Source organism: Monodon monoceros, unplaced genomic scaffold (genome assembly GCF_005190385.1).
Source record: "Monodon monoceros isolate NGI ecotype Baffin Bay Population unplaced genomic scaffold, NGI_Narwhal_1 Super_Scaffold_11, whole genome shotgun sequence".
Taxonomy (NCBI): domain Eukaryota; kingdom Metazoa; phylum Chordata; class Mammalia; order Artiodactyla; family Monodontidae; genus Monodon; species Monodon monoceros.
This window is the reverse complement of record NW_021703767.1, coordinates 1,698,642-1,724,624: the sequence shown is the minus strand read 5'-3', so window position 1 is coordinate 1,724,624 and position 25,983 is coordinate 1,698,642. Positions and strand designations below refer to the sequence as shown.

General features: G+C 57.2%; 1 protein-coding gene across 2 annotated transcripts in view; it reads left to right on the top strand.

The window, feature by feature from the left end:
• Positions 1 to 25,983, top strand: part of TRPM2 (transient receptor potential cation channel subfamily M member 2) — a 42,693-nt gene that overhangs the window by 13,379 nt on the left and 3,331 nt on the right. Inside the window, exons 9-29 of one of the 2 annotated variants that reach the window (XM_029214813.1) lie at positions 1,604 to 1,706; positions 4,061 to 4,182; positions 4,407 to 4,745; positions 6,816 to 6,953; positions 8,409 to 8,535; positions 8,724 to 8,869; positions 9,456 to 9,568; positions 9,986 to 10,199; positions 11,633 to 11,751; positions 12,291 to 12,423; positions 12,862 to 13,033; positions 17,087 to 17,270; positions 18,348 to 18,529; positions 18,764 to 18,896; positions 19,534 to 19,621; positions 21,236 to 21,323; positions 21,971 to 22,128; positions 22,718 to 22,794; positions 22,969 to 23,070; positions 24,305 to 24,391; positions 24,878 to 24,983. In XM_029214813.1, coding sequence (XP_029070646.1) covers positions 1,604 to 1,706; positions 4,061 to 4,182; positions 4,407 to 4,745; positions 6,816 to 6,953; positions 8,409 to 8,535; positions 8,724 to 8,869; positions 9,456 to 9,568; positions 9,986 to 10,199; positions 11,633 to 11,751; positions 12,291 to 12,423; positions 12,862 to 13,033; positions 17,087 to 17,270; positions 18,348 to 18,529; positions 18,764 to 18,896; positions 19,534 to 19,621; positions 21,236 to 21,323; positions 21,971 to 22,128; positions 22,718 to 22,794; positions 22,969 to 23,070; positions 24,305 to 24,391; positions 24,878 to 24,983 — 2,931 coding nt within the window. The remainder of the gene's footprint in view (positions 1 to 1,603; positions 1,707 to 4,060; positions 4,183 to 4,406; positions 4,746 to 6,815; positions 6,954 to 8,408; positions 8,536 to 8,723; positions 8,870 to 9,455; positions 9,569 to 9,985; positions 10,200 to 11,632; positions 11,752 to 12,290; positions 12,424 to 12,861; positions 13,034 to 17,086; positions 17,271 to 18,347; positions 18,530 to 18,763; positions 18,897 to 19,533; positions 19,622 to 21,235; positions 21,324 to 21,970; positions 22,129 to 22,717; positions 22,795 to 22,968; positions 23,071 to 24,304; positions 24,392 to 24,877; positions 24,984 to 25,983) is intronic. The other variant, XM_029214814.1, reaches the window with a different exon arrangement.

Below are 25,983 nucleotides of genomic sequence, written 5' to 3'. Positions count from 1 at the left end.
AATTATTCAGGCAATTCTCAGAAGTGGATCTAACCTGCCAAGGTTTAAAGGGGCCTGTGTTTTCAATCCCTTGCCAAGTAGAGGCCTTAAAGTGGTGTTTCATACACACCAGTCTCAAGCCAGGGGGTTGCCCTCAGTGGTTGTTCTCGTTCAGTGGGGAGAGGACCCCCAGAGCCGTGATTGCTGATTCACTCCACAAACCTCAGGGCTGGTCTGCTCCATGGCAGGTACTTGGGTGTGGCCCTTGGCGGACGTGGACATCTGCCATGGGGGTCTCATTGCCAGCCCGTGGCCAGCACCACATAGCTGGGGTCGGAGGAGTTGCTGGCCCTCTCTCAGCAATCCCATTTTCTTATCTGCAAAATAGGGGTAATTGGTACTTAAACTCAGAGGATGGAACAAGGTCACCTGGGAGAGTGCTAAGTGGTTGGTCGGCACATACACACTGACAGTAGCTACTTCATCCTGTGAATCAAAGCAAGGGTTAAATCCCGGAGCGATTTCAGCTGGAAGATGGAATTGGGGTTGGGGAGAGAGGCCAGGGGTATTTTGGAGTTGACATGAAAGCTGCACCCCGAGGGGTTAGGGAGGTTGGGGTCTTAGAGGTGGAGGTGGGGTGTGCAAGGGGCCCTCTAGGTGGGAGCGGTCTGTACAGAGGCGGGAGCTGCACGGCCAGGCCGCAAAAGGAGGTGGGAAGGCAGGCGGGGTGGCCGGGAGCTGGGGTAAGAGCCTGAAGCTTTGGGGGTGTGGGGAACTAGTGGATGGCTCCCCCCGGTCTCAGGGTGAAGGGTTCAAGGCAGGGCAGCTACTGGTGGCAGACACGGCAGCTGAGAGATGATAGATATGATAGGTGATAGCTAGATAGACAGGTGATAGGCAATAGATGGTAGGTAGATAGATAAAATAGATAGATAATAGAAAGATAGATAATAGATACATAATGGATAGATAGATAGATAGATAGATAGATAGATAGATAGATTGGAAGGGTGGGTAGGTAGCTAGGTGTATAGATAAGTAGGTAGATAGATACATAGGTAGGTGGGGTGACTAGCTAAATAGATACACAGGGTGGGTAGGTAGATATATAGAAGGGTAGGTAGGTAGGTAGGGTAGGTAAGTAGGTAGACAAGTGGGTAGGGTGAACAGATAGGTACACAGATACATACACACACATACCTACCTACATACATGCATACACACACAGACTGATGGATAGCTAGGTGGGTAGGTAGATGATTGGATGGACGAGTGGATGGACGGAAGGACGGACAGGTAGGTGGGTAGGTCCTCCCCGAGGCAGGAGGACCCGGGGAGAAGTCTTCAGTTAAGTGATGCTGAGTGTTGATCAGTGACCGATCAGTGAGGTGAAGATTCTTTACACTTGGGCTGTGTTTTCCACCCCACAGGCCACTCGCAAACACTGTGTTTGGTCCTCATGCATCTTTCATCTTCACCGTCTGGGGTGGGGGCGGCGGGGGGCCCTGGCTACACAAGCAGTTAGGACTCCTGCCTGGGGCTCTGGCTCCGTGCCCAGGGCCTTGGTTCTGAGGGTGCCTTTGGGGAGGCAGGAGGCACCTCACGTGAGGACCGTCTTTTGCAGATCCAAGACATCGTCCGGAGACGGCAGCTGCTCACCGTGTTCCGGGAAGGCAAGGATGGCCAGCAGGACGTGGATGTGGCCATCCTGCAGGCCTTGTTGAAGGGTGAGGGGCAGACAAAGTGGGGACAAGGGGGAGGAGCCGGCTGAGGGTTCAGGACCCTGAGTCCTGGCCTAGAGGAGCCAGAAATGCCACCCGTGGGCAGATGCGCTGGTCAGAGGGCAGCTGGTGGTGGACCTCGTCAGGCCTACCTCATGCTCCCCCGGGCAGGTGGGTGCCCACCACCAGTGTTGGGGAACAGGCTCCTTTCTCAGCTTACCTTCTCCCCTGAAATCTGAGTGCAGCCTGCACTGATTTACCCCTTAGTGGTCATCAGTTTTTCATAAAATTCTAGCATAGAAAGAAAGAACCTTGGAAGTCTGCTCCTGTCTCCCCACCATCTGCCTCATGGTTAACGCCTCTGCCCCCAGCGCAGGGCAGAGTCCAAACGCAGGGGTCCTCAGGACCAATAGAGCTCTCGACCGACTTCTGCTCCGTGGTCTGACCTCTGCCCTCCAGCCTGTCCTCCCCGGGCCCACACTTCACTCTTCCCTCTTCTCCCACTTCTTGTGGGGGAGGGAAGCCAGTGCTACCCTGCCCTTCCCGCCAGTGTTGACATGGCTGAGACATCCCTGGTGCCCAGAAGCCTTTGCTCTGCGCTGAGCAACCCCTCACCCTGGAGGGACACCAGCCCCAGGCCAGCCCTGACGGCAGAGCAGGGGGCTGTCGTAGCAGAGGATCGGCTTTCACTTTTCTGTGCATCCGTCCACATGCCATGGATGCGGGGCTGGGCTCTTCTGCATCCTTGCCAACACTTGGTACTGTCAGTCTTTGAAGCTACAGCCCTCCTGGTGGCCATGAAGGGAGATCTCGGTGTGGTTTGGATTTGCGTCTCCCTCGGCTTCTTGGCCATTTGTATTTCATCTTGGGGAAATGTCTGTCAGATCTTTTGTCTGTGTTTATTTGGTTATTTGTCTTCTTATTTTTGAGGTGTATGAGTTCTTGATATATTCTCATACAAATCCTGTGTCAGATATATGTGTTGGGTATATTTTCTCTTGGTTCATGGTCTGATTTTTTTTTTATTTTATTTTTTTTTGCGGTACGCGGGCCTCTCACTGCTGCGGCCTCTCCCGTTGCGGAGCACAGGCTCCGGACGCGCAGGCTCAGCGGCCACGGCTCACTGGCCCAGCCGCTCCGCGGCATGTGGGATCTTCCCGGACCGGGGCACGAACCCGTGTCCCCTGCATCGGCAGGCGGACTCTCAACCACTGCGCCACCAGGGAAGCCCTGCTTTTTTTTCAATAAATTTATTTATTTTATTATTTTTGGCTGCGTTGGATCTTTGTTGCTGCGTGCGGGCTTTCTCTAGTTGCGGCGAGCGGAGGCGAGCGGAGACTACTCTTTCTTGCAGTGCACGGGCTTCTCATTGTGGTGGCTTCTCTTGTGGTGGAGCATGGGCTCTAGGTACGTGGGCTTCAGTAGTTGCGGCATGTGGGCTCGGTAGTTGTGGCTCTCGGGCTCTAGAGCACAGGCTCAGTAGTTGTGGCACACGGGCTTAGTTGCACTGCGACATGTGGGATCTTCCCGGACCAGGGCTCAAATCCATGTCCCCTGCATTGGCAGGCGGATTCTTAACCACTGCGCCACCGGGGAAGCCCCTCATGGTCTGCTTTTATAGGTCCTTTGAGGTGTCTTTGCAGAGCAGAAGGCTTATATTTTAACACATTTTAGTTTACTAATTTTTTTCTTTATGATTCATGTTCTTTGCACCCCAAGAAATCTTTTCCTTTCCCCCAGTTGCACATATTTTCATCTGTTTCATTGTGGAAGCTCTATAGCCACAGCTTTTATATTTAGGTTTATGATCTGCCTCAGGTTACTTTTTCTGTGTGGTGTGAGGCAAGGGTCAAAGTTCTTTTTTCTTTTTCCCCAAATAACAACCCATGTTTTAAAATGTTAACCCAGCAAGAGCAGAAACTGGTTGGGCAAAATATTTGCGCTGAGAACCTGGGTGAGGTGGTGGTTTTGCAAACAGGGCAAAGGAAGGAAATGTGATGGTCTTTGTGGTCCAACTTTTGAGTGTGGATCTGAAATGCCTGCCTTTCAGAGACCCGTGTCTAGTTTAAACTTAGGGTGGGGGCTTGACCAGGAGCTGGGGACAGAGTGGAGGGCTGGGGTGAGTGGGAGTGGTGACAGAAACCCAGAGATTCTCTGATTCTACCACTGAAAGGAAAAGGGATTTTATAAGGGTGCGTGCAGGGGAAGGGTGGGGGATGGCAGTGATTTGTGACCTTATCTATTCAATTAAAATGATGGAGACGGGTTGGTGACACACCCCTCCCTCTCTGACTTTGTTAGGTGGGGAGTGGCTTGGAGACCCAGAGCAAAGCCCCTGATGCGTGTGCTTTTACCTGCAGCCTCTCGGAGCCACGACCACTTTGGACACGAGAACTGGGACCACCAGCTGAAGTTAGCAGTGGCGTGGAACCGCGTGGACATCGCCCGGAGCGAGATCTTCACAGATGAGCGTCAGTGGAAGGTGAGGCTGCAGGGGGTGCCCTGGGGAAGGGCTTGCTGGGCCTCGGAGCAAGGGCAGGCCCTGAGGTGGCCTCGTCCAGACCCCAGCTCTGCCCTCAGTGAGGGCGGCTGGCACGTCTCCTCCTCCCGAATCGGGAGACGCCGGCATCCCCGTCTCGGGGGCACTGAGATAAGGGTTATGCGGGGCGATGACCACATGCACGGCCCCCCACGGCCCGCTCTCAGCCCTCAGAACTGTACCCCATGATGACGGCTGCCCTCATCGCCAACAAGCCCGAGTTCGTGAAGCTCTTCCTGGAGAACGGGGTGCGGCTGAAGGAGTTCGTCACGTGGGACACGCTGCTCTACCTGTACGAGAACCTGGAGCCCACCTGCCTGTTCCACTACAAGCTGCAAAAGGTGCTGGCCGAGGAGCCTGAGCGCCCGGCGCCCCGTGTGCAGCTGCACCACGTGGCCCAGGTGCTGCGGGAGCTCCTGGGGGACTCCACGCAGCCGCTGTACCCCCGGCCCCGCTCCAGCGACCGCCCGCGCCTCCTGCTCGCGGTGCCCAACATCAAGGTCAGTGTGAGTGCTGGCCGTGTGCCGCGCGCACCGCTGTGTCCTCGGACCTTTGAAACACGGGCTTTATTTTCACTGGGAAAGTCAGCTTTGGCTGCCGTAACACAGACGGGCTGGCTTACACAGCAGGCGTCTTTTTCTCCTTGCCCTGGAGCCTGGAGTCAAGGTCAATGTGTCGGCAGTGGGCTTCTGGTGAGGTCTCTCCTCCTGGCCTGCAGGGGACCAACCATCTTCTTACCCTGTCCTCACACGGCCTGTCCTCAGTGTGTCTGGTATCGTTGCCTCTTCTCCAAGGAACACCGGTCCTGTTGGATGAGCACTCCACTCTCATGACCTCATTTAACCTTGATCACATGCTTGAAAGCCCATCTCCAAATACAGTCACATTAGGGGATGGGGCTTCAACATATGAAATTTGGGGGACACAGTTCAGTCCATAACTCTCCCTTTCTGAAGACCTCCAACGGTACCAAAAGTTATGTGGGGAAAATCCTCTCCCCTGTGCCCTGTACCCCGAGCCCTGCTCACAGGTGTAATCGGTGTCTGTGTAGCCAGGTCAGCATGTCCCACGCGTATCTGTGTGAGATGCATGTGTGTTGCAACAATAGGACGGGGGCTTTTCTAGTCTGCATCCTTATTTGATGGGAATCCCGCAGCCTCTCAACACGAAGTACAACGCTGGCGTTTGTGTGTGTATTTATGTGAGGGAGCCTCTTCTTCCAACTTATTAAGTTTTTACAAATGAAGCCTCAGTGCCGATCTTTGTCAGATGCCTTTTGAGGAGTTGAACTGCTCTTCTTTGACCTATGAATTTGGTGAATTATAGGTCGTTATTATTTTTTGATTCCTGTTTTGAATCTCAACTCGACTGCAGGGTAACATGTATTCAATATGGTGTTGGATTCCCAGTATTTTCAGGGTTTTGCATCAGAATGTTTAAGTCTTTAATTGTAGTTTTATTTCGGGGGGGTTATATTTGTCAGGTTCTGGTATCAATTTTATGTTAGCTTTGTAAAAACATTGGGAAGCCTTTCTTCTTTCTCTGTCCTGGAACAGTTTATGTGGCCGGAGTTCACTGCTTCTTACAAGCTTGGCAGACTCCCCTAGGAGTCCATCAGGGCCTGGTGCCTTTTTGGGTAGTAACTGATAACTTTCTCATTTTCTTTCCTGATGGTCCCGATGTTTAGGTTTTCTTTCTGTTCTAAGATCATATTTGATTTTGTTTTTTTCTTGCTAGAAAATTATCCACTTCCTTCAGGTTTGCAAATCTGTCCGTTGTCCTGTGTGAGCTATTCCTGACCCCTGAGAATGATGTGACTGTGGCTTGGTTTTATATATTTACAGTTCTGCTTTTCTTGATTCCACTGTGTTTAAGATGTCCAGTTGGAATGTGCTCAAGTGGAAGCTCACACAGACCCATGTCTGTAATTTAAGAAGATGAACTGATTTTTCTTTTTTTATAAAGATGAGTCTTCAGGCGATTTCTAAAATCACTTAAGGAAAGTGCAGTTTTGTGTGTGATGTGGGAAGTGTGTTGTTTGCTTCTGGGAATTGTTTCCAGACTGTCTGAGGATGTGTTTATTTACTGATGGGCCAGGAAGCCTGGGTTCTCATTATCACTTGGGGTCAGGGCCTTTCCACTCACACATGGCTTTGTCTGTCTGGTGTTTTTTGCTGACCTTCTCTGCAGGAGACATGGTATAGGTTCCCTTGAGGAACTCACAGCATGAATCTATTAACAGACTCTGTGTTAGAATTTAACTTCATAGAAAAAGGCTTTGATGCCAGCAGATAAGAGTAGGAAACATTGGGGTGCCTGGCTAGCAACAAGGGTCTACAAATATTGGTGTGGGAGGTAACTGGGTATTGCACTTTTTGGGTGTGTCTTCACGTCTCCAGAATGATGCTTTAAGAACCCCAGTGTGCATGAGAAAGATTTGGGTGTTGTTGGAAATGCAGTTTGAAGGGCTCATGCTCCAGGGACGGTGAGGCTGAGCTCAGGACCCTCAATAGGCCCCGGGGTTCTGATGCTCGTGGGGCCCTAGGTGAGGGCTCTAACTGTCCGCTGCTCACCAGGTGCAGGGAGTGAGTCTCCGGTCCCTGTACAAGCGTTCATCAGGCCACGTTGCCTTCACCGTGGACCCTGTCCGTGATCTTCTCATTTGGGCCATCATCCAGAACCGCCGGGAGCTGGCAGAAATCATCTGGGCTCAGGTACCCAGACCCGCTTCCTGGCATGCACGGCTATGGGTGGACCAGTGACAGGGCTCTAGCTGGGGCTCCTGGCCAGAGAGCCAACTGCAAGGGGTTGGTCAGTAGCACAGAGCCATGCAGGGAGGGCAGTGGGTGTCCACAACACCAGAAGGAACTCGGGGTGTCCAGGGTTGGAGGGCAGAGAGCTTGGCCCTAGGCCCTAGGCAAGAAGAGAATTTTTAGAAAGGAGTGCCACACAGTCTCCCCCTGTGGTCTGTCTGGACCAAGGCCCACCTGGCACACACACCAAGCAGGCCGCCCTCTGTGACCCACACGTTCTGGTGGTCAGCGCACATGCTGTGCCCCCCACCCTGCCCCCCCCGGTCTGTAGACTCTACAGGCAAATTCCATCCCCGGAGGGGCAGCCTCTCTTTCCACTGATGGTTGGGGGTCTTAGACACAATCTGTTACTGAGAGGAGCGCTTCCCAGGTGCTGCTGCCCTGAGCTGTTGGCGGGCCGTCTGGGAACGCCTGCCGGCTGGCCTGCCAAGTCCTAGTCCCTGGGCCTGTGTGCGGCCTCGTCACCCGCTGCGGGGGACTTGCCGGGGAGCTCCCTGAGAAACAGGGCACCGCAGGCCCAAGTCTTCCTGCGTGGCTTTCCTTTAGTTCGAGCTGACTCTCCTCGTAACGGGAAAGTAAAGTTCTGTCATTTTTTCTCAGAGAGGCCCCGCTTCTAGGTGCTGGCATTTCCAGGCTGCTCTCAAGAGCCCGCTCCCCCCAGGGTCCCAGCAGAGGCTCTGGTGGCTCCCCGCTTGTCCGTAGTTCTGGGAGGTTTGCCCTTGCGCAAGGTGCTTGGGGGAGCGGTCGGCGACAGAGCCGGGCCTGACTGTGGCCTCACGTGTGCCCCTTGGGGCTCAGGGGGCAGAAAAGCCAAACCCGGGTTTCCAGGCTCTGACACCAACCCCTCGCCTGGGCTGACACTGCCCTCAGACCCAGCGCCTCCGGGCTGAGCTTTGAGACCCTCCATGAGATCTTCCTGGCCCCCACTCCGGTGCCTGGGACTGGCAGTGCCACCGAGGCAGGGCACCCTGGCTTTGGACAGGGACGTGCGAGGGCCTGGTCCCCGCCTCTCCCCTTCAGGGTGCTCCATGCATGAGGTTAGCCAGACCCCCGGGGAGCTGTGGGTCTCGTGCTGGCAGGGCTGTGCTAGCACCAGTGTCCAGTCCACGTTCTGGGGAGGCAACTGGGCTGCCTGGTAAGCGGACCACTCCCACCAGCCCGTGCAGGAAACTGGCCACCAGCAGGGCTTACCTGTGATCTGGGTGAGCCCAGTGGTTTATATGGAAGGAGCCACAAGTACTTGCTCCACAGCCTGTGCTGTCTCGGGGCCTCTGCTCTCATCACCCTGGGCGGTGTGTTGGGGGCTCCCGGGGCTGGGCCATCCAGGTCCTCACGGTGGCTTCCCCTGGTGCCCAGAGCCAGGACTGCATCGCTGCGGCCTTGGCCTGCAGCAAGATCCTGAAGGAGCTGTCCAAGGAGGAGGACACGGACAGCTTGGAGGAGATGCTGCTGCTTGCTGACGAGTTTGAGCAGAGAGCCATCGGTGAGTTCCTGGGGCCACGGCCTTGGGCCTGGGCTCAGCTCCTCATGGGTCCCCCTGGGGTCCTCGCCCCGAGTCTCAGCGCCATCCGTGTTCAGGCTGTGTCACCTGGAGAGGCCCTGCTCTGACACTGTCCTCGGCTGTCACTGCTGGGGACCCGGCTGCTGTGATGCGGGCTTCCTCCCATGCAGGGGTCTTCACCGAGTGCTACCGCAAAGATGAGGAGAGAGCTCAGAAGCTGCTGGTCCGCGTGTCGGAGGCCTGGGGCAAGACCACCTGCCTGCAGCTGGCCCTGGAGGCCAAGGACATGAAGTTCGTGTCTCACGGGGGCATCCAGGTGACCTTCCAGAAACACCTGCCGCGCTGCTGCAGGGGCAGACGCGGCCTCCCACTCACACAGACGGCACAGGAGGGCCCTATGTGGGAGCCCCCAGCAGGCCCCCAGGAGGTCCCAGGGACAGGACTCAGACGCCCACCCCCCTACCTGGGGCCTCGCGAGGGGTACGTGGGGGGCGGGGCATCCTCCTGGAGCACCGAGTGCAGGGTGCTCTGGTGTTTCCTTGGTGACATGGCGCGCGTGGCACACAGTGGGTGTCCCTCGGAACCCTGGCGCTTCCTTGGAGCACAGCCTCCTGCTGTCACCACGTCCACAGCACTGTCGTGTGCCAGCCGTGCTGGATCCCAGGGACGTGGCGGGGAGGGGGTCCTGTCCACACCCCCCGACCCCCAGAGAGAGCTCAGAGGGGCCAGCTGGTGGGAGACGGGGGGACGGAAGTCCTGGGCTTGAGCCCTGCTCTCCGCCCCTTCTGTCTGGGAGAGCTGGCCCCGCCCTGCCCACAGGGAGCCTCTTCCTCGGCCTCAGGGAGCACGGGGTCTGGGGTGGGGGCCGCCCGTTGCGCTGACACCGGCACCCGTGTCCGCAGGCCTTCCTGACCAAGGTGTGGTGGGGTCAGCTCTGCGTGGACAACGGGCTCTGGCAGCTGGCCCTGTGTATGCTGGCCTTCCCGCTGCTCTACACGGGCCTCATCTCCTTCAGGTGCCGGCCTGGCTGCGGTGGGGTCCGGGGGCTGGGGGCCCGGGGGTCCGGACCTTCCATCCCAAGCACCCTCTCTCGGGGGTCCTCACCGCTGCCACTGATTCCAGGACGGAGGGGAATCACGCTTGGGGGAGGGCCCCCCAGGGCTGAGACCTGCTGTCCCCTAGTACCCACGGGGGGCCGAGCGCCACCCTGTCCGCACTATCCACCGTGGCCTGAGTATTTTGTTACAGCCCGGAAGGAACCCGAGGGCCATTTGGGGACCCCTCCGTGGGGCCGTCTGGCTGAGCCCCCGCTGAAGCCATGCGTGCAGGGGCAGCAGCCGCATGCGGGTCCTGGGCCTCCCTTCTCTGCGCTGTGGCCTGTGTCACCGTCAGGCGCCTCACGGCCGCGGCCCCACCCCGTGTCTGCCCCCAGGGACAGGCGGCTGCAGGCCGAGGGGGGCCTGGCCCGCATCCGCGCCTTCTTCAGCGCGCCCGTGGTCGTCTTCCACCTGAACATCCTGTCCTACTTCGCCTTCCTCTGCCTCTTCGCCTACGTGCTCATGGTGGACTTCCAGCCCAGGCCCTCGGGCTGCGAGTGCCTCATCTACCTCTGGCTCTGCTCCCTGGTGTGCGAGGAGCTGCGGCAGGTAGGGCCCTGCCCAGCCCCAGCCCCACCACTGACCCTCCCGCCCCCGGGCAGCTCCCTGGGCTCGGGCACTTTCTCCCGGTGGCCCTTGGCCCAGTGCCATCCCCGGCGAGACTCATGGGGCCTCTGAGAGCGGGCAGTGCCCCTTGGAAAGGGCGGCCTGCGGTCCAGCAGCCACACCGGCCCTTGCCCCTCCTCCACCTGGCCACCCCTCCCCAGGCGCTGCTTTTTGCTTGAAACCCTCCCTGATCACCCCGAACGGGGTGCCCTCACCACGTGGCCTCCTGGACTCGGGGGGCGTGTGAGACCCCGGCCGCGCTGTGAAGGGCACTGCAAACTGTGGGGTCCCGAGACTACTCTTGGGTTTGGGAATTCTCCAGAAGCGCCCCCAGCGCCCTGAGCCGGCACACGAGGCCACAGCTTAACATCGGCCGAGGGTCGAGGTGCGCGGCAGCGTCCGTCCAAGGATTCTAGACACAGAGCTCCTGTTGCCCCCTCCCCTCGGTGGGCAGGGTGTTTCCCGGGGGTCGGTCAGGTGCTGAGGGGTGGCCCACCACAGTGTCCAGCCCCCCTGGAGGCCAAGCTGGCCCTGCGCGGTCCAGGCCCCATCCTGAGTCCCGCTGTGAGACGACCTGGTGAACAAAGACCCCTTCCGGGCTTGGAGGCCTCCTCGGGGGCCCGGGGCAGAGGGAAAGGCTGATCCTCACGGCTTGTCCGCCCCCCCAACCCCATTCCCACACTGTCCCCACCTGCCAGTACCTGGAGGCAGCCAGCGAACATGACCCTCAGCTGGGGTGGGGAGGGGCCGGCCCGCTGAGAGACGCCCGCTCAGACTCGCCCCTGCTCTCTGAACTTGGCAGCCACGAGCCCCAAGATAAAGCCAGCTTAGCTCACATGCGTCAACACCACCGCCTGCGGGGGACCCTAAGGCACCATCAGGGTCCCCAGGAAGGAGGTGCAGGGTGGGCAGCCAGGCCTGGGGCCGCGCTGGCTCTGCGGGCCTCGCCTCGTCCCGCACGGCCTCCTGCAGCAGAAGCCCCCGGTCCCTGGGCCCCGGCCTCACCGCGGGCAGCCCCAGGACAGAGGGCAGGCCCTTCTCCCGGAGTCTGCCCAGCGGTGCCGGGGAGGGGACCCGGTTGCTTCTACGGGGCCGCCTGCCCCGCGCACCCAGCTGCTGGGGTCTGGGGTGGGGACTCCTGCGGGGCAGGCCAAGCAGGGCCGCGGTCCCTCTGCCGTCTCTCCCTCCTCTGGGGGCCGCTGCAGGGGGCGGGGAGCACGCCCCGTGGGAGGGGAGCTGGCCCCTGACACCTTCGCTTGAGGCTGGGGCGAGCGGAGGCCACGTGTCCTGCCCGCGGCCCCTCCCCAGGAAGCCGTGGTTTGCTGGTTGCCGCCATGAGCGGGATAAGGCACCGGTCCCGCTGTGTCCCCTCCCAGCTCTTCTACGACCCGGACGAGTGTGGACTGATGAAGATGGCGCTCCTGTACTTCAGCGATTTCTGGAACAAGCTGGACATCTGTGCTATCCTGCTCTTCATGGCAGGGCTGACCTGCCGGTGAGCAGCCTCCCCGTGTGGCGCCCGGTCCGTCCGTCCCGTCTGAGGCAGCCGCCCCACAGGGCCGGCTCCGGATGAGGCCACAGGCCAGGGCCCCCCCGCGGGGCTCAGCTCCTCTCTGGACACATCTGTCCCGAGGGTGCCCTGCCCCCGCCTGGGGATGGTGAGGGAACCAGGGCAGAGACTCGGGGCTCTGTCACTGCGGGTGGCTGCCGCGTGTGTGCGCCTGCATCCCAGCCTGGGGCTCTGACCTCTCCACTGCCCGTCAAGGCTGTGCGTGTCTGCCCTGCCATGACCCGCTTTCTCCACCAGGCGAGACTGCCCGGCTCAGCCTCTGGTTCCCGGGACGCCCACGCGGCCTGTGGCTTCCCTGCCCGTGGCTGGGCTTCTAGACCCTCCTGGAGGTGCTGCCCCTGAGCTCACACCCAGCTTTAGTGCTTTGGGGTCCCGGGGTTGCCCCTGGACTGGGGCAGGTGAGCAGGAGGCCGGGGCCAGGCCCTTGGGGCGGCCGGCTGAGGCCCCTGCTTCTGCCCGGCCAGGCTCATCCCCTCGCTGCTGTACCCCGGGCGCATCGTCCTCTCCCTGGACTTCATCATGTTCTGCCTGCGTCTGATGCACATCTTCACCATCAGCAAGACGCTGGGGCCCAAGATCATCATCGTGAAGCGGATGGTAAGGGGACGAGGGGCCCCTGATGCCAGTTCCAAGTGAGGCGCCCCAGGGCTTCGGCACACCCCGTAAGATCCCCAGTCCCAGCCTTGCCCCTTGGGCTCCCACCCCCGGGCACGCCCGTCTCGGGTCTTTGCCTGTATGTTGCCTCCTCCAGGCAACCTTGCCTGATCTCCACAGCTCATTCCTGATCCCGGTTACAGCTCCTATCACTCCCCTCCTGGGTCATGGTCACGTTGGACCCTTCCTGCACTTCAGGGGGTGCCCAGCGCACCTTTGAGGTGTTGGGGAAGCCCCAGGGCTGTTCCCCCGGAGCTCCTGGCTCTAGACATCCATGCCGTGGGCGTCGATGGAATCCCCCTCCACTGCAGGGCACACAGGAGCCCACCTGTGGGCAGTGAGGGTGTGGGGCTGCAGCCTGGTGTCTCCCTGTCCCCGCAGATGAAGGATGTCTTCTTTTTCCTCTTCCTGTTGGCCGTGTGGGTCGTGTCCTTCGGGGTGGCCAAGCAGGCCATCCTCATCCACAATGAGAGGCGGGTGGAGTGGATCTTCCGGGGGGTCGTCTACCACTCGTATCTCACCATCTTCGGGCAGATCCCGGCCTACATCGACGGTACGATGGGCCCTGACAGCCTTGGGAAAGGAGGGGCCAGCCCAGCGGGGGTCCTGCAAGCTCACGGAAGTGGGGCAGGGAGGGCCCGGGGGCCGTGGCTCCTGCAGTGCCTGTGGCCAAAAGAGACAGGTGCACGCTGGGTCCAGCTGAGCAGGGAGGGTGCCAGCTGGCGGAGCCTGAGCCGTACCTCGCAGCTTCGGGGAGATGGGGCCCTGGGGCATCGGCTGACCCCCACCCCCCAGCATTAGATGCTGTCCTATTCCTTCTGTTCCTCCCACTGCAGGCAGAGATAAGTCCTCCTTCTCTGGACGCAGAGAACTCGCTCTGCGTACTGAGCTTGTTCTCCTGAAGAGCCTCATTGAGATTTAATTCACTTACCGTAAAGCTCAGCGGCGTTAAGTGTCCGCTGCACTTCTGTATATTTACAGAATCTAATTTTAGAACATTTGCATCACCCCAAAGAGACACCCAGTGCCCATTAGGAGTCACTCCCCTTCCCCCTTCCCCTCAACCATAGGTGACCTCTAATCGACGTTCTGTCTCTATAGAACTTGCCTTTTCTGGACATTTCATATAAAGTGGATCATGTAATACATAGTCTTTTGGGTCTTGGTTTTTTTACTTAGCATAATGTTTTCAAGAGTCGTCCGTACAGTAGTCTGTATCAGCATTTAATTCCTTTTTGTTGCCTAATAATAGTCCATTGGTTGGATTTGCCATGTTCTGTTTATCCATCCATAGGTTGGTGAACATTTGAGTGGTTTCTACTTTTTGGCTCTTATGACTAATGTGACTACGTTTTCTATAAATTTTTGTGTGGACACGTTGTCATTTCTTTTGGACGTATACCTGGGAGTGGAATGGCTGGGTCACATGGTAATTCTGTGTTTAACTTTTTGAGAAGCTGCCAGACTGTTTCCCACAGCAACTGCACCAGCAATATATGAGGTTCCAATCTCTCCACATTCTCGCCAACACTTGTTATTATCTGTCTTTTTTGATTCTAGCCACCCTACTGGGCGGGAAGTGTATCTCACTGTGGTTTGATTTGCACTTCCCTGATGGCCAATGATGTCGAGCATCTCCTCATGTGATTACTGAGCCATCTTCTTTGGAAAAATATCTGTTTCTATCCTTTGCCCATTTTTCAAGTGGGTATTGGTCTTTTCATCGAGTTGTAAGAGTTCCTTACATATGGTTACCAGTCCCTTATCATATATATGATGTGCAAGTTATTCGCCATTCTGTGGGTTGTCTTTTCACTTTCTTTATGTTGTCCTTTGAAACACAAAAGTTTTCAGTTTTGTTGAAGCTCACCTTGTCAATCTCTTTGATCATTTGTGCTTTTGGTGTCATATCTAAGAACACACTGCCCAAGCCAAGGTCAGGAAGACTTATGCCTATGGTGTTATTCTAAAAGTTTTATAGCTTTAGCACCTACTCTTGGCCTTTGATCTGTTTAGATTAATTTTGTATACAATGTAAGAGTCATTCTTTTACAGGAAGTATTCAGTTGTTCCAGCACCCTTTGTTGAAAAGACTATTCATTGAATTGTCTGGGCACCCTTGTCAAAAATCAATTGACCATGAATGAAAGCGTTTATCTGTAGGCTTTAAGTTCTATTCCGTTGATCTATGTGTCTACCCTTGTACCAATACCACAGTCCTGGCTAGTATAGCTTTGTAGTAAGTTTTAAAATCAGGAAGCATGAGTCTTTCAACTTTGTTCTTTTTTTCAAGATTGTCTTGGCCTCTGGGTCCTTGGGTCCACATGAACTTTTGGGTCATCTTATCAATTTTTCCAAAAAGAGCATCTAGGATTTTGATTGTAAACATGTGATGTCTTCCACTTATTTAAATCTTTCATTTCTTTCCATAATATTTTTTTATTTTTCAGTGTGTAAGTTGCACTTCTTCTGTTAAATTTATTCCTAAGTGTTTTATTCTTTTTCATGCTGCTGTAAGTAGAATTGTTTTATTAATTGGATTGTTTACTGCTTGTGTATAGAAATACACTATATTTTGTATATTGAACTTGTATCCTGAAACCTTGCTGAACTTCTTTATTAGTTCTAATAGCTTTTAAGTGCATTTTTTGGAGATTTGCTGTGATCGTGTCATCTGCAAATAGAGATACTTTTACTTGTTCCTTTCCAGTCTGGATGTCTTTTATTTCTTTTTCCTGCCTAATTGTCCTGGTTAGAACCTCTGGTACAGTGTTGAAACGTATCAAGAACCAATGTCTTTATCCTGTCCGTGATCGTAGGGGAAAGCTTTCAGTCCTTCACTACTAAGTGCAATGTGAGCTATGGGTTTTTGTAAATATCCTTCATCAGGTTGACGAAGTTCCCCTCTATTCCTAGTTTCTTGAGTGTGTGTATTGTGAAAGGGTGTCAGGTTTGTCAGATGCTTTTCCTGCATCAATTGAAATGTTCATATGGTTTATTTTCTTTATATTATTAATATGGTGTATTATATTAATTGATCTTCAGGTGTTAAACGGACTTTGCATTCCTGGGATATATTTCACTTAGTCACGGTGTGTAAATCTTTTTATATGTTGCAGGATTCAGTTTGCTAGCATTTTGTTGAGGATTTTTGCATCTATATTCTTAAAGGGTGTTGGTCTGTAGTTTTCTTTTCTTGTAATGTTTTTGTCTGGTTCTGGTATGAGAGTAATACTGGCCTCATAGAATCACTTAGAAAGTAGTCCCTCCTCTTTTATATTTTGGAAAAGCTTATGAAGGATTGGTCTTCATTATTCTTTAAATATTTGGTAGAATTCACCAGAGAAGCCATCTAGGCCTGGACTTTTCTTTGTGTGAAGTCTTAAAATTACACATTCAATATCTTTACTTGTTATAGGTCTATTTATATTTTCTACTTCTTTTTCAGTCACTTTTGGTAGTTTGTGTCTTTCTAGGAATTTTTCCATTTTTTATAAGTTATCTAATTTGTTAGCATACAATTTTTTGGTAATATTTCCTTATAGTTTTTTCTGTTTTTGTAAGGTTGGTTGCAATGTCCTCTCTTTCAGCTATGATTTAGTCTTTTGAGTCTTTTTTTTTTTTCTGCATCAGTCTAGCTAAAAGGTTGTAATTCTGTTAACCTTTTCCAAGAACCAGATTTTGGTTGTGTTGATTTTCTTTATTGTTTTTGTCTCTATTTCATTTATTTGCATTCTGCTCTTTATTATTCCCTTCCTTCTGCTTGCTCTGGGTTTACTTTACTAAAATGGAAGGTTATTTTCTTGATTTGATCTCTTTTTTAAAAAATTATAGGTATTTCTAGCTATTATAATGAGTTTCTATCTTAGAAAATTAGTAGCACTGTCAAAAATATATTTGATTACAGAACAGTGCATACTCATTGCTAAAAAAATTTTAAATTCAAGTTAAGTATAAAGAAGAATGTTCATAATCCCGCCTCCCAGAGCTAACCATTATTAACTGAGTATATTTTCTCAGATATTTTTAAATGCACAAACAGAATATATATTTATGTTTTGTAATATTATATTACAAATATTATAATAAAGGATAAATATTATCCTTTACTTGTCTGCAATTGTGTGGCTATATTTTGTTTTGTAATCGCTCGTTCCACATATAGGAATGCTGCCTCTGCAGCGTTTTTCCTTTCCTGTGTCTCCCTTCTCTTTTTGATGGTTGTTAATTTCCTCTTTGAATTCTTTCCCGCCGCAATTTGCTCCCCAGGGTTGGGACCTGTGTCTTATGATGACACAGCCCCTCCTGGTGCTGCCCCCGCCTGGGGCCCAGAAAGTGCCCTGGTGGGATGGTTGGATCCGGACAGGGGCACGTGCCCACCTGAAGTACAGGTCTGGCTCCTGGGCTTCCCTTGGCAGCCTCACTTCCTGCCCGCGAGGATGCTTGGGTGTAGATGGATGCCCCTCTTTGGGCTGCCCTCACGCCTGAGCTGACAGCTGAGGTCACCCAGATGTGGGGGTGTCCAGGTCTGCGGGGTCATCGCCCGAGGACCCTTGTGCTTCCACTCGGCTTTCCTGGTTCACCTGCCCCCTCACTCCCGACGCAGGCGTGAACTTCAACTTGGACCAGTGCAGCCCCAATGGCACCGACCCCTACAAGCCCAAATGCCCCGAGATCGACGCAACCCAGCGGGAGCCCGCCTTCCCCGAGTGGCTGACGGTCACCCTGCTGTGCCTCTATCTTCTCTTCACCAACATCTTGCTGCTTAACCTCCTCATCGCCATGTTCAAGTAAGCGCCCTGTGCCAGCCTGGCCGGGTGCACGCCCCTTGCCCTCCCCCCATCCCCCTGGGGCGTGGGCGGGGCGGAGCCCGGGACCCGGGACCTGGCTCATCCCAGGTGGACCGTGTGCGGCCACGCTCTCTGGTCACCGCCGAGTCCGTCAAGGCACTGCTGCTGCGGGACCAGTGCACGGGCCACATGTCCGGAGGCCGCGGGCTGGGGCACGTGGACGTCTCGCTCCTCCCACCCTGGAGGGAGGGGGTGCAGGGCAGTGACCTGGCTGAGCCCGACTCTAGATGTGGAGGTGCGTGTCACACTTATTGAAAATCAGACGATGCAGGATGACCTGTATTTGCTTTCCATGGCTCAGGGCATCGCCAGCCCCTCAGCGCCCCTCCCGGCCTCTGCAGAAGGGCCCCTGGGACCCGTGGTGACCCTGGTGAAAATCCCTTAATTCCTGGTTTGGGCACCGTTTCTCTTCCCTTTCATCAGCTAGCGTGATGAGGTCGCCACTTTCTGATTTACCACGTGTTTTGAACAGTGAGAGACCCTGACCTGTGCTGGGCTGTGACAGAGACAGAGAGGTCAGAAGGCCGGCGGGCAGGGGCTGCATCGTGTCCCTGCCTGGCCTCCCTCCCTCCCTCCGAGGGCCTCTCTCTGGCAAGGATTCGGGTCAGTTGACGTCCATCCACAAGACACACATGTTGCAGAGAATAAATGTGTCAGCCTGTTGAAGACACCGTCCCTTCTGTTTGTCAGATCCAAGGGACGAGCCCCTCTTAGAGTCCAGTGCAGGACACTGTCCCTCTCCCAACACATGCAGCTCTGTTTTACTCTCTAACGAGGTTTGTAGAACCTAAACTCTAGGTCTTCTTTCTTCCTTCTCCCCTTGGCTCCCAGGAAGCTCAGAATTCTGGGGCTGGCCGTTCAGCTGCCTTTCCCTGCATCTGGAGTTGCGCCCCTGGGTGATGTGTGTGCTCTTCATGGGCCGTCACGGCAGACACGCCGGGCAGGGACACGGGTGTTTTCGTAACCGTGTTTGGGTGGCCCGTGCTCCCCTGTAACCAGTGCTTCCTGCCCCTGCAGCTACACGTTCCAGCAGGTCCAGGAGCGCACGGACCAGATCTGGAAGTTCCAGCGCCACGACCTGATCGAGGAGTACCAGGGCAGGCCCCCTGCGCCGCCCCCCTTCATCCTTCTCAACCACCTGCATCTCTTCATCAAGAGGGTCATCCTGAAGATCCCCACCAAGCGACACAAGCAGCTCAGTAAGCTCCCATCTCCCTCACCCCAGAGCTGCGTCTGCAGCGGAGCCGGGGTGGGGTGGGGGCAGCAGCTCCTTGGAGAGTTCTGGAAGCTCGGTGGGCGTGCAGACCGCTCAGGCCACTGACTTCCCACCCTGCCCACTGGGGGCAGGTGCGGACTGGCTCCTCCGGCCCCTCAGGGTCCCGGCCCCTCCCTGCGGGGCCCCGAGTGGGTCAGAGGCTCCCCTCCCCCGACAGAGAACAAGCTAGAGAAGAACGAGGAGGCGGCCCTCCTGTCCTGGGAGATCTACCTGAAGGAGAACTACCTGCAGGACCAGCAGATCCAGCAGAAGCAGAGGCCGGAGCAGAAGATCCAGGACATCAGTGACAAGTACGGGACCAGGGCGGTCCCCTCGGGGTTCCTGAAACGTTTGCTCTTTGTCACACAGCACACGCGGCACCGGGCGGGGGGTGGGGGGGAAGACAGCTCAGGAACCCCCCGCGCAAAAGACAAAAGCGTTTGGAAGTATTTTTCATACAAAAACAGAGGCCGCCTTGGGTGCAATTCCTATGTTGTAGCAAAAGAAGACAGAGACCAAACAATTATTCCCCAGACAACCGTGCTGCATCCTCCTCCTTCCAAAGTCCCCAGTGGTGCCCAGCGGTAGCTTTCCCCATTGTGACTCGGCTGTGGAACTCGTGGCAAATCGAGGCAAGGGGCCAGGCGTGTGCGCGTCTGCACACCTGCGCCTCTCGCCCAGCCATGCTCCCCGCAAAGCCCGGGGCTGTTGGGGCAGCCCTGTGAGCCGGGGGCATCCGTTGGCTGCGAGAACTTCCCCTTGGGCCACTAGGCGGTGCTCATTCTATACGGAAACGTATGGTATAAATACTTTCAAATTAAGAGGAAGATGCATGAACAGAGCCTGGGCTGCTGGATCTGACAGGTCACCCACCTGCAAAGAGGCACCAGGCTTCCTTCACATCCCACCCCTAGCTGGCCTGCGGGGCTCAGCTGTGTCCTCTTGCAGGGTGGACACCATGGTGGACCTGCTGGAAATGGCACATCTGAAGCAGTCGAGCTCCATGGAGCAGAGACTGGCCTCTCTAGAGGAGCAGGTGGGTTCCGAGCTGGGACCTCTGTTTCTGGGCACAGCTCCGAAGGACCTGGAAGGTCGCTCTGTGGTGTGGTGGCTTTGAGAGTGCACATACTGGGAAACCACCCAGGAGAAGGGGGCAGTGACATCAGGGCCATTGCTCCCAACTGGCAGGGGCACCTTCTCCGTCCTCTAGAGAATTCCACCAAACGCTCCCCTGCCTGAGCTCTGCCACACCGCACTGTGTGGCGGCCACATCAGGGGCTGGTCTGAGGGAACAAACTCTTGACCTTCCCCTGGCCTCCTTGGAACTGTCCTCTGAGATGCCGCTGTCTCCAGACTCTGCACCTGGAACCTGGGAGGGGGCCGTGGAAATTACTAACAGCCCTTGGCTGCTTTCTCAGGCTGCCAGCCATGCTGGGAGGGAGGGAGGCCGTGGGGCCAGCAAGGATGCGTATGGATGTCCGTGTGGACAACTGGACTGAGGGGCAGCATCAGAAAGCAGCATGTGGGTGTCTCAGAGCAGCTCCAGATGAGAGAGCGGTGGCCGGTGGGCAACAGGAGAGCAGCCTCCCCCCGCCCCTCCCCCCTCAATGTCCACTGACAGCCCCCCCATCAGCTGGGCAGCCCTGAGTGGCCTCACATCCAAGAGTCATTGCCTCATAGGCCAGCTGGGCTCAGGTGCCTGAGTGATGCTGAGGGACAGTAATGTGTTTTAGTTCATCCATCCATCCATCCATCCAACCATCCATCTGCCCCTCCATCCACCCAACCATCCATTGATCCATCTGCCCATCCATCCATCCGTCCGTCCGTCTATCCATTCTTCCATCCATCCATTCATTCATCCATCCATCTATCCATTTATCTGTCCAGCCATCCATCTGTCCATCCATCTATTCATCCATCCATTCATGCATCCAATCCATTCAGTCATCCATCCATCCATCCAACCATCCATCTGCCCCTCCATCCATCCAACCATCCATTGATCCATCTGCCCATCCATCTATCCATCCATCCATCCATTCATTCATCCATCCATCCATCCTTCCAGTCATTCATCCATCTATCCATTTATCTGTCCATCCATCCATTCATGCATCCAATCCATTCAGTCATCCATCCAGTCATTCATCCATTCATCTATCCATTTAACTGTCCATCCATCCATCCATCCATCCATCCATCCATCCATCCCACGTTTCCTGTGTGCCTCCTCCGTGCCTGTCCAAAGCTGGCCTTGAGAATGTCGGGGTGGCAGGCATTATCTCATCCTTGAGGATTCCCAGTCAGGGGGAGGCACAGACATAAAGGTTCATTGTCACAATGTACTTCAATAGGCACAGTGAAGGAGGTGGATGCAGGGGCTTTGGTCAGGGAGGCCTTGGGACCCCAGGACAAGGAGGGGTGGACAGGCAGAGGCCAGGTCCCCACCCCTCCGTGCCCCTCCTGCTGTGCCTTGACCCTGTGCCCCCCAACCCCGTGGGCCTGCCCTGGGTTCCCCTCCTCACTCTGGGTGCTCTGGCCCCAGGGCCTGTGCCTTGCGACACAGTGGAACAGGGTGGGTGGGAGCTGGGCATTCCGTGTGGGGGGGCAGGTGTTGACCAAATCTTGTTTGGGACGTGCCTTCCAGGTGGCCCAGACGGCCAGAGCGCTGCACTGGATCATGAAAGCCCTGAGGGACAGCGGCTTTGGCTCGGAGGAGGGCGTCCCCACCCTGGGTGAGTGGGTGGCTGTACCAGCTGCTGGTCTCTACCACCTGTGCTCTTTTGCGTCCGGCGGTCTGTGGGGAGGAGATGCAGCAGGCCCAGTGCCTCGGGGAGCATGGTCCACCCCACAGATACATGTGCAGAGTGTGGCCAAGTCCCCTGCTTGACCAGGCTGGGGACTTCCAGAGGTCGCCTGGCCCACAGCCCCATCCTCCTGTGCATCAAGCTACAAAGTGGGGGCAGCTCCAGCAGATGCCCGAGGCCCAGTCACGTTGACTGGGTGACAGAAAGCAAGGCTTTGTTCCTACATTTGCAGTCGGCCAAGAAATGGGCATGAGTAACCCTCCTGGGGTGTTGCTGGCCCGGAAGGAGCAGTGAGCTCTCCTCAGCTGGACAAGCTTCTGTAAGGGCCTGTGCGTCCAGCTAAGTACTGAGAGCTCTGCTGGGAGCTGTCCAAGGTGGTGGTTGCCTGACCCCAGGTCTCTGTCCTCCTGGGCCGCAGTGCTTTGGGGCTGGCATTCAATCCGGGCTGGGGGAGGTAGAGGCAGCCCAGAAGTTTGGGGGAAAGGACCATAGAGGATGGCCCTGTCCTGCGCGCCTGGAACCCAAGTCCGGGCCCAGCTTTGCCCACAGCTCCGTGGGGCTGTTCCCATTCCCAGCACCCCAGAAGGCCTCGGTGGGGCGGGACCCTGAGCTGGACGGCGGGCTGAAGGTGGAGGACCCGGGCGACGCCTACCACGTGGATGCCAGGCACCTCCTCTACCCCAACTGCCCCGTCCAGCGTTTCCCAGTGCCCAACGAGAAGGTGCCCTGGGAGGTGAGTGCCTGTTCTGCCGCATCCACCAGGCTGCAGGGGCCCGGTGTCCTGGGGGCGAGCAGTCCAGCCCCCTGGGCTGGATGAGCCCGCTGCGGCCTCACAGGGACATGACAACAGATGAGAAAACGGAGGCATGTGGCCAGAGGGGATGGAGCTGGGGTTTGAGCCAGGATGCTGGTGCGCCTCCATCCACACACAGCCGACTGCCCTGCTTTTCCGACCCCCTGTCCCCAGTGAACGGTCCCTGCCCTGTTTCTGAGTGCCGGGGAGGCTGGAGGTGGAGAGAGAGAGAGATGGTTGAGGCATGTCGGTACCCCCCCGCTCTTCTCTCTAGTTTTCCTTGGAACATTCCAGGCTGTTACTCTTCCCCAGTCTCTGCCAGTGGGACCCCTTCTCCCCTCTAGAGCCCAGCCTAGCCCCTCACCCCCATCCTGGGGGCTGGGCCGGGTGTGTGCGTGCTCAGGTCTGCTGAGCTCGGGCTCCCAGGCCCTTTGGGCCGTCCCAGGGTCTTGGGCTCTGAGGTCAGCCATCCTGGGTGCCAGCTGACCTGGGGTGGTGACCGACTGAGGGGAGCCCCCGTGTCGTGCAGACGGAGTTCCTTATCTACAGCCCGCCCTTCTACACAGCCGACAGGAAAAACAAGGACCTGGTGGACCCTGTGGGGGAGTGAGTGCCCTGCTTCCTGCCTGGACGGGTGGCCCATCCTCCCTGGGGGCTGGGCCATGCTGGGAGGGCTGCGGCCGGGGAGGGGCCCTCGTGGTGGACCCCCTGAGGGGTCACCGCGGCCGCTCTGCATCCCGCCATCTTTGTCGGGCACGCGACCTCTCCTCTCGCTCCCAGCGCCCTGGAGCCTCTGTCCAGGATCAGCTACAACGCGGTGGATGGATGCCTGGACCGGCGCAGCTTCCACGGGGTCTACGCTGTGCAGGATGGGCTCCCTCTGTGAGTGCAGCCTGGCCCTTCTCTGCGGCCTCTGGGGGTCTCCTTCTGGGGTCAGGTTTCCTCTCCGGCAATGTGGGCGCTTTTCTGATAAAAACAAACAAAATACGGAAGAAAAGAAACACCCACATAAGGCGTTTCCTTCGTGGGGAGGCGGGGGCCGTGGGCCGGTCCCGCTGGCCTGGGCGCTGTGCCCTCGTCCCCCGATGTAACCTTTATGGCTTCCGTTTCTGTGGTGTGGAAATGGGGTAAGACGTGGACCGCCCGGCTGCCAGCTGCACCGATCGTGAGAGCTGTTAAAGGGCCCCTGGGGTTACGTGTAGGGGACGGAGATGTTTCCAGGTCTGTTCTCTGTAGGGATGGGCACTGAGCCCCACTGTACAGGTGAAGAATCAACATAAAGATGTCAGGTGACCCATGGCGTCAGGCCCAGCAAGCACTTAGTGGACGCCTACTGTGTGCCAGCCTGGGGTTTGGAGGTCAGAGGGCCTCCTCTGATGGGGTTTGCTGGGGAAGCAGCACCACAGGGCGGAGGCCGAGGAAGGGGCAGTCAGCTTCTGTGGAGGGACCACAGATGGCCGGGACGTGTGGGCTCCATGGAGCAGGTGGTCGTTGAGGGCACCTGGGGGAGGAGGTGTGTGGTGGGCCTCTGGGGAAGGTTCTGGAACAGGGAGCAGAGGCTGTGGAAGGAGGTGGTAGGAGACGGGTGGGGCAGGAGAACAGACGTGACCAGGAGCGTCTCCAGCCCTAGACAGGGGAGGGGACTAGGGGGACGTGGTGTTCAGGACGAGAGCAGGACGGAGTGTCATGGCGGGGCAGGGGGGACCGTTGGGTGCCAGGTCACAGGCCGGCCGAGGCCCTCGGACACAGCACGATGGTCGGTCAGGCACTCTCTGGGGGGGGTCTGCGGCGGGGCTGTGCTTCTGCTCCCAAGGAGACCCCTTTCCTTTCCAACTCATGCCAAGGTGACCTGAAGCCTTGGAGTCCCCCAGGGACAGGATTCGGGGTGGACAGCCCCAGTGGGTGATGCAGAGTCGGCCAGACCGGTCAAGGGGCCCGTGGGTGTCGGGGGTCCTCTCCAGGGCTCCATACGGTGGCCTCTTCCCTGCTCCCGTCCATCCTGGGCCGGGGCAGGTGTGGGCGGAACCGGCACGTGCCCCGTCAGAGGCCCCGCCTGCTGCCCCGGCCTGGCTCTCCAGCTGCAGGCGGCAGGCTGAGCAGACCCCTGTCCGCCCAGGAACCCCATGGGCCGCACAGGGCTGCGCGGGCGCGGGGACCTCAGCTGCTTTGGCCCCAACCACACCCTGCAGCCCGTGGTCACCCGGTGAGTAGCCCCGGATGAGCACACAGCGTGCGCCACGCGCCCTGCCCCGTAGCGGCCTGGCTAAGCGCGGGTGCGCCCCAAAACACAGGGCAGGAGCGTCTGTGCCCCTAGGAAAGCCCAGGCCCTTCCTGCCCCCAGGCTACCCTCATTTCCCTGTGGGTCCCCCTCCCTCAGAGGCCCCTTGGGGGAGGGACAAAGCCAGGGCCAGGGCTCACTACGCAGACAAAATGAAACTCCATATCCATCTACCCGTCATTTCCAAAGAGTCCCAGAGGTGGAAGGGCTGGGTCCAGGGCACGTGCCTCGTTAAGGCTTTTGATAGAAAAGTACTCTCCCAAAAGGCCTACCCATTCTAGTCAGACCAGCAGTCATGGGAGCGGTGGTTACTATCTCTGTGCCCCTGGAGCAGGTGCTCAGGAGTGGGGGGGGTGCCTTGGCCTCCCCTGCAGCGGGGGAGGGGCTGACATCAGACCATCCCTCCTGCAGCTGGAGGCGGAGCCAGGACGGTGCCATCTGCAGGAAGGGCATAAAGAAGGTGCTGGAGGTGCTGGTGGTGAAGCGCTCCGTCTCAGAGCACTGGGTTCTGCCCGGGGTGAGCCCGCGCCCGCCGTCCCGGGGCCCTGCGCGCCTTTGTGCATTCCACCCAGCAAAGGAGCACCACCCGCCTGTGGTCGCTGCCCTGCACAGCTCAGACTCTATCCTTGGTTCTGAACGACAGAGGCCGGTCCTTGCCTTTTAGAGGGAATTCTCCCTCCTAGTACCTTGTTTTGCGGTTGTGAAAACGGGTTCAGGGGCTCTTCGGAGTGTAAGCACTAATTGAGCACGTACTGCATCCTGGGGGGCACCAGGCCCAGGGCTGGGGCTGCCTCGGAGGCTAGACTGGGTCTCCCTGCAGACCTCAGGGGTTGGGGTCAGACACGGCTCCCAGGTGGGTGTCTCAGGCGCGCACCTGCCCCTAGCCCTGGGCCCCGAGCTGAGCCTGGGGCTGGGGACGGGAGTGCACAGGACCTCAGCTCAAGGGCGGCAGCTCCTTGCAGGACCGAAGGCCGGCGTGCACCCCAGAGGCCTTGTGGTGACAGAATTGGGGTGTGGAAGGCCCTGGGCCTGTCCTAGCCAAGCAGGCCCAACCGCTCAGATTCTGAGCCGTCAATCTGCCCTCTGCCCCCCACGACCCTGTCACTGCTCTGGGGTTGGAGTAGGCTGACCCTGGCAGGAGGACCGTGTCGCCCACCAGGCCCCCGGCTGGTCTCTGGGTGCAGCTCTGTCCGGGGTCCCCTCCTCTGAGCCTGTACCCGGGAGTCCGTGATTCGCGCAGCTCAGCAAGAGGCCGTCGGGTTTCCCCACCACCCACCCGGTGGCCCAGCAGCTGTTCTGCTGTGACAGCAAGTTAATGGGTGTGTGGGGGGCAGTGGTGCCACTGAGGGTCTTCAGACCCCAACCAGGATTCCAGGGTGGCTCTCGTTCCTGCAGCCATAGCCCCTGTGCCCTCTAGCTGAGGGAGCGCGGCTCTGAGCCCAGGTCCGGCCCTCTCCTCCCGTGGGTTCTCTGGCACCATTCAGCCTCCCTCTCTGGCACTTCGGTCTCTCCTGCCG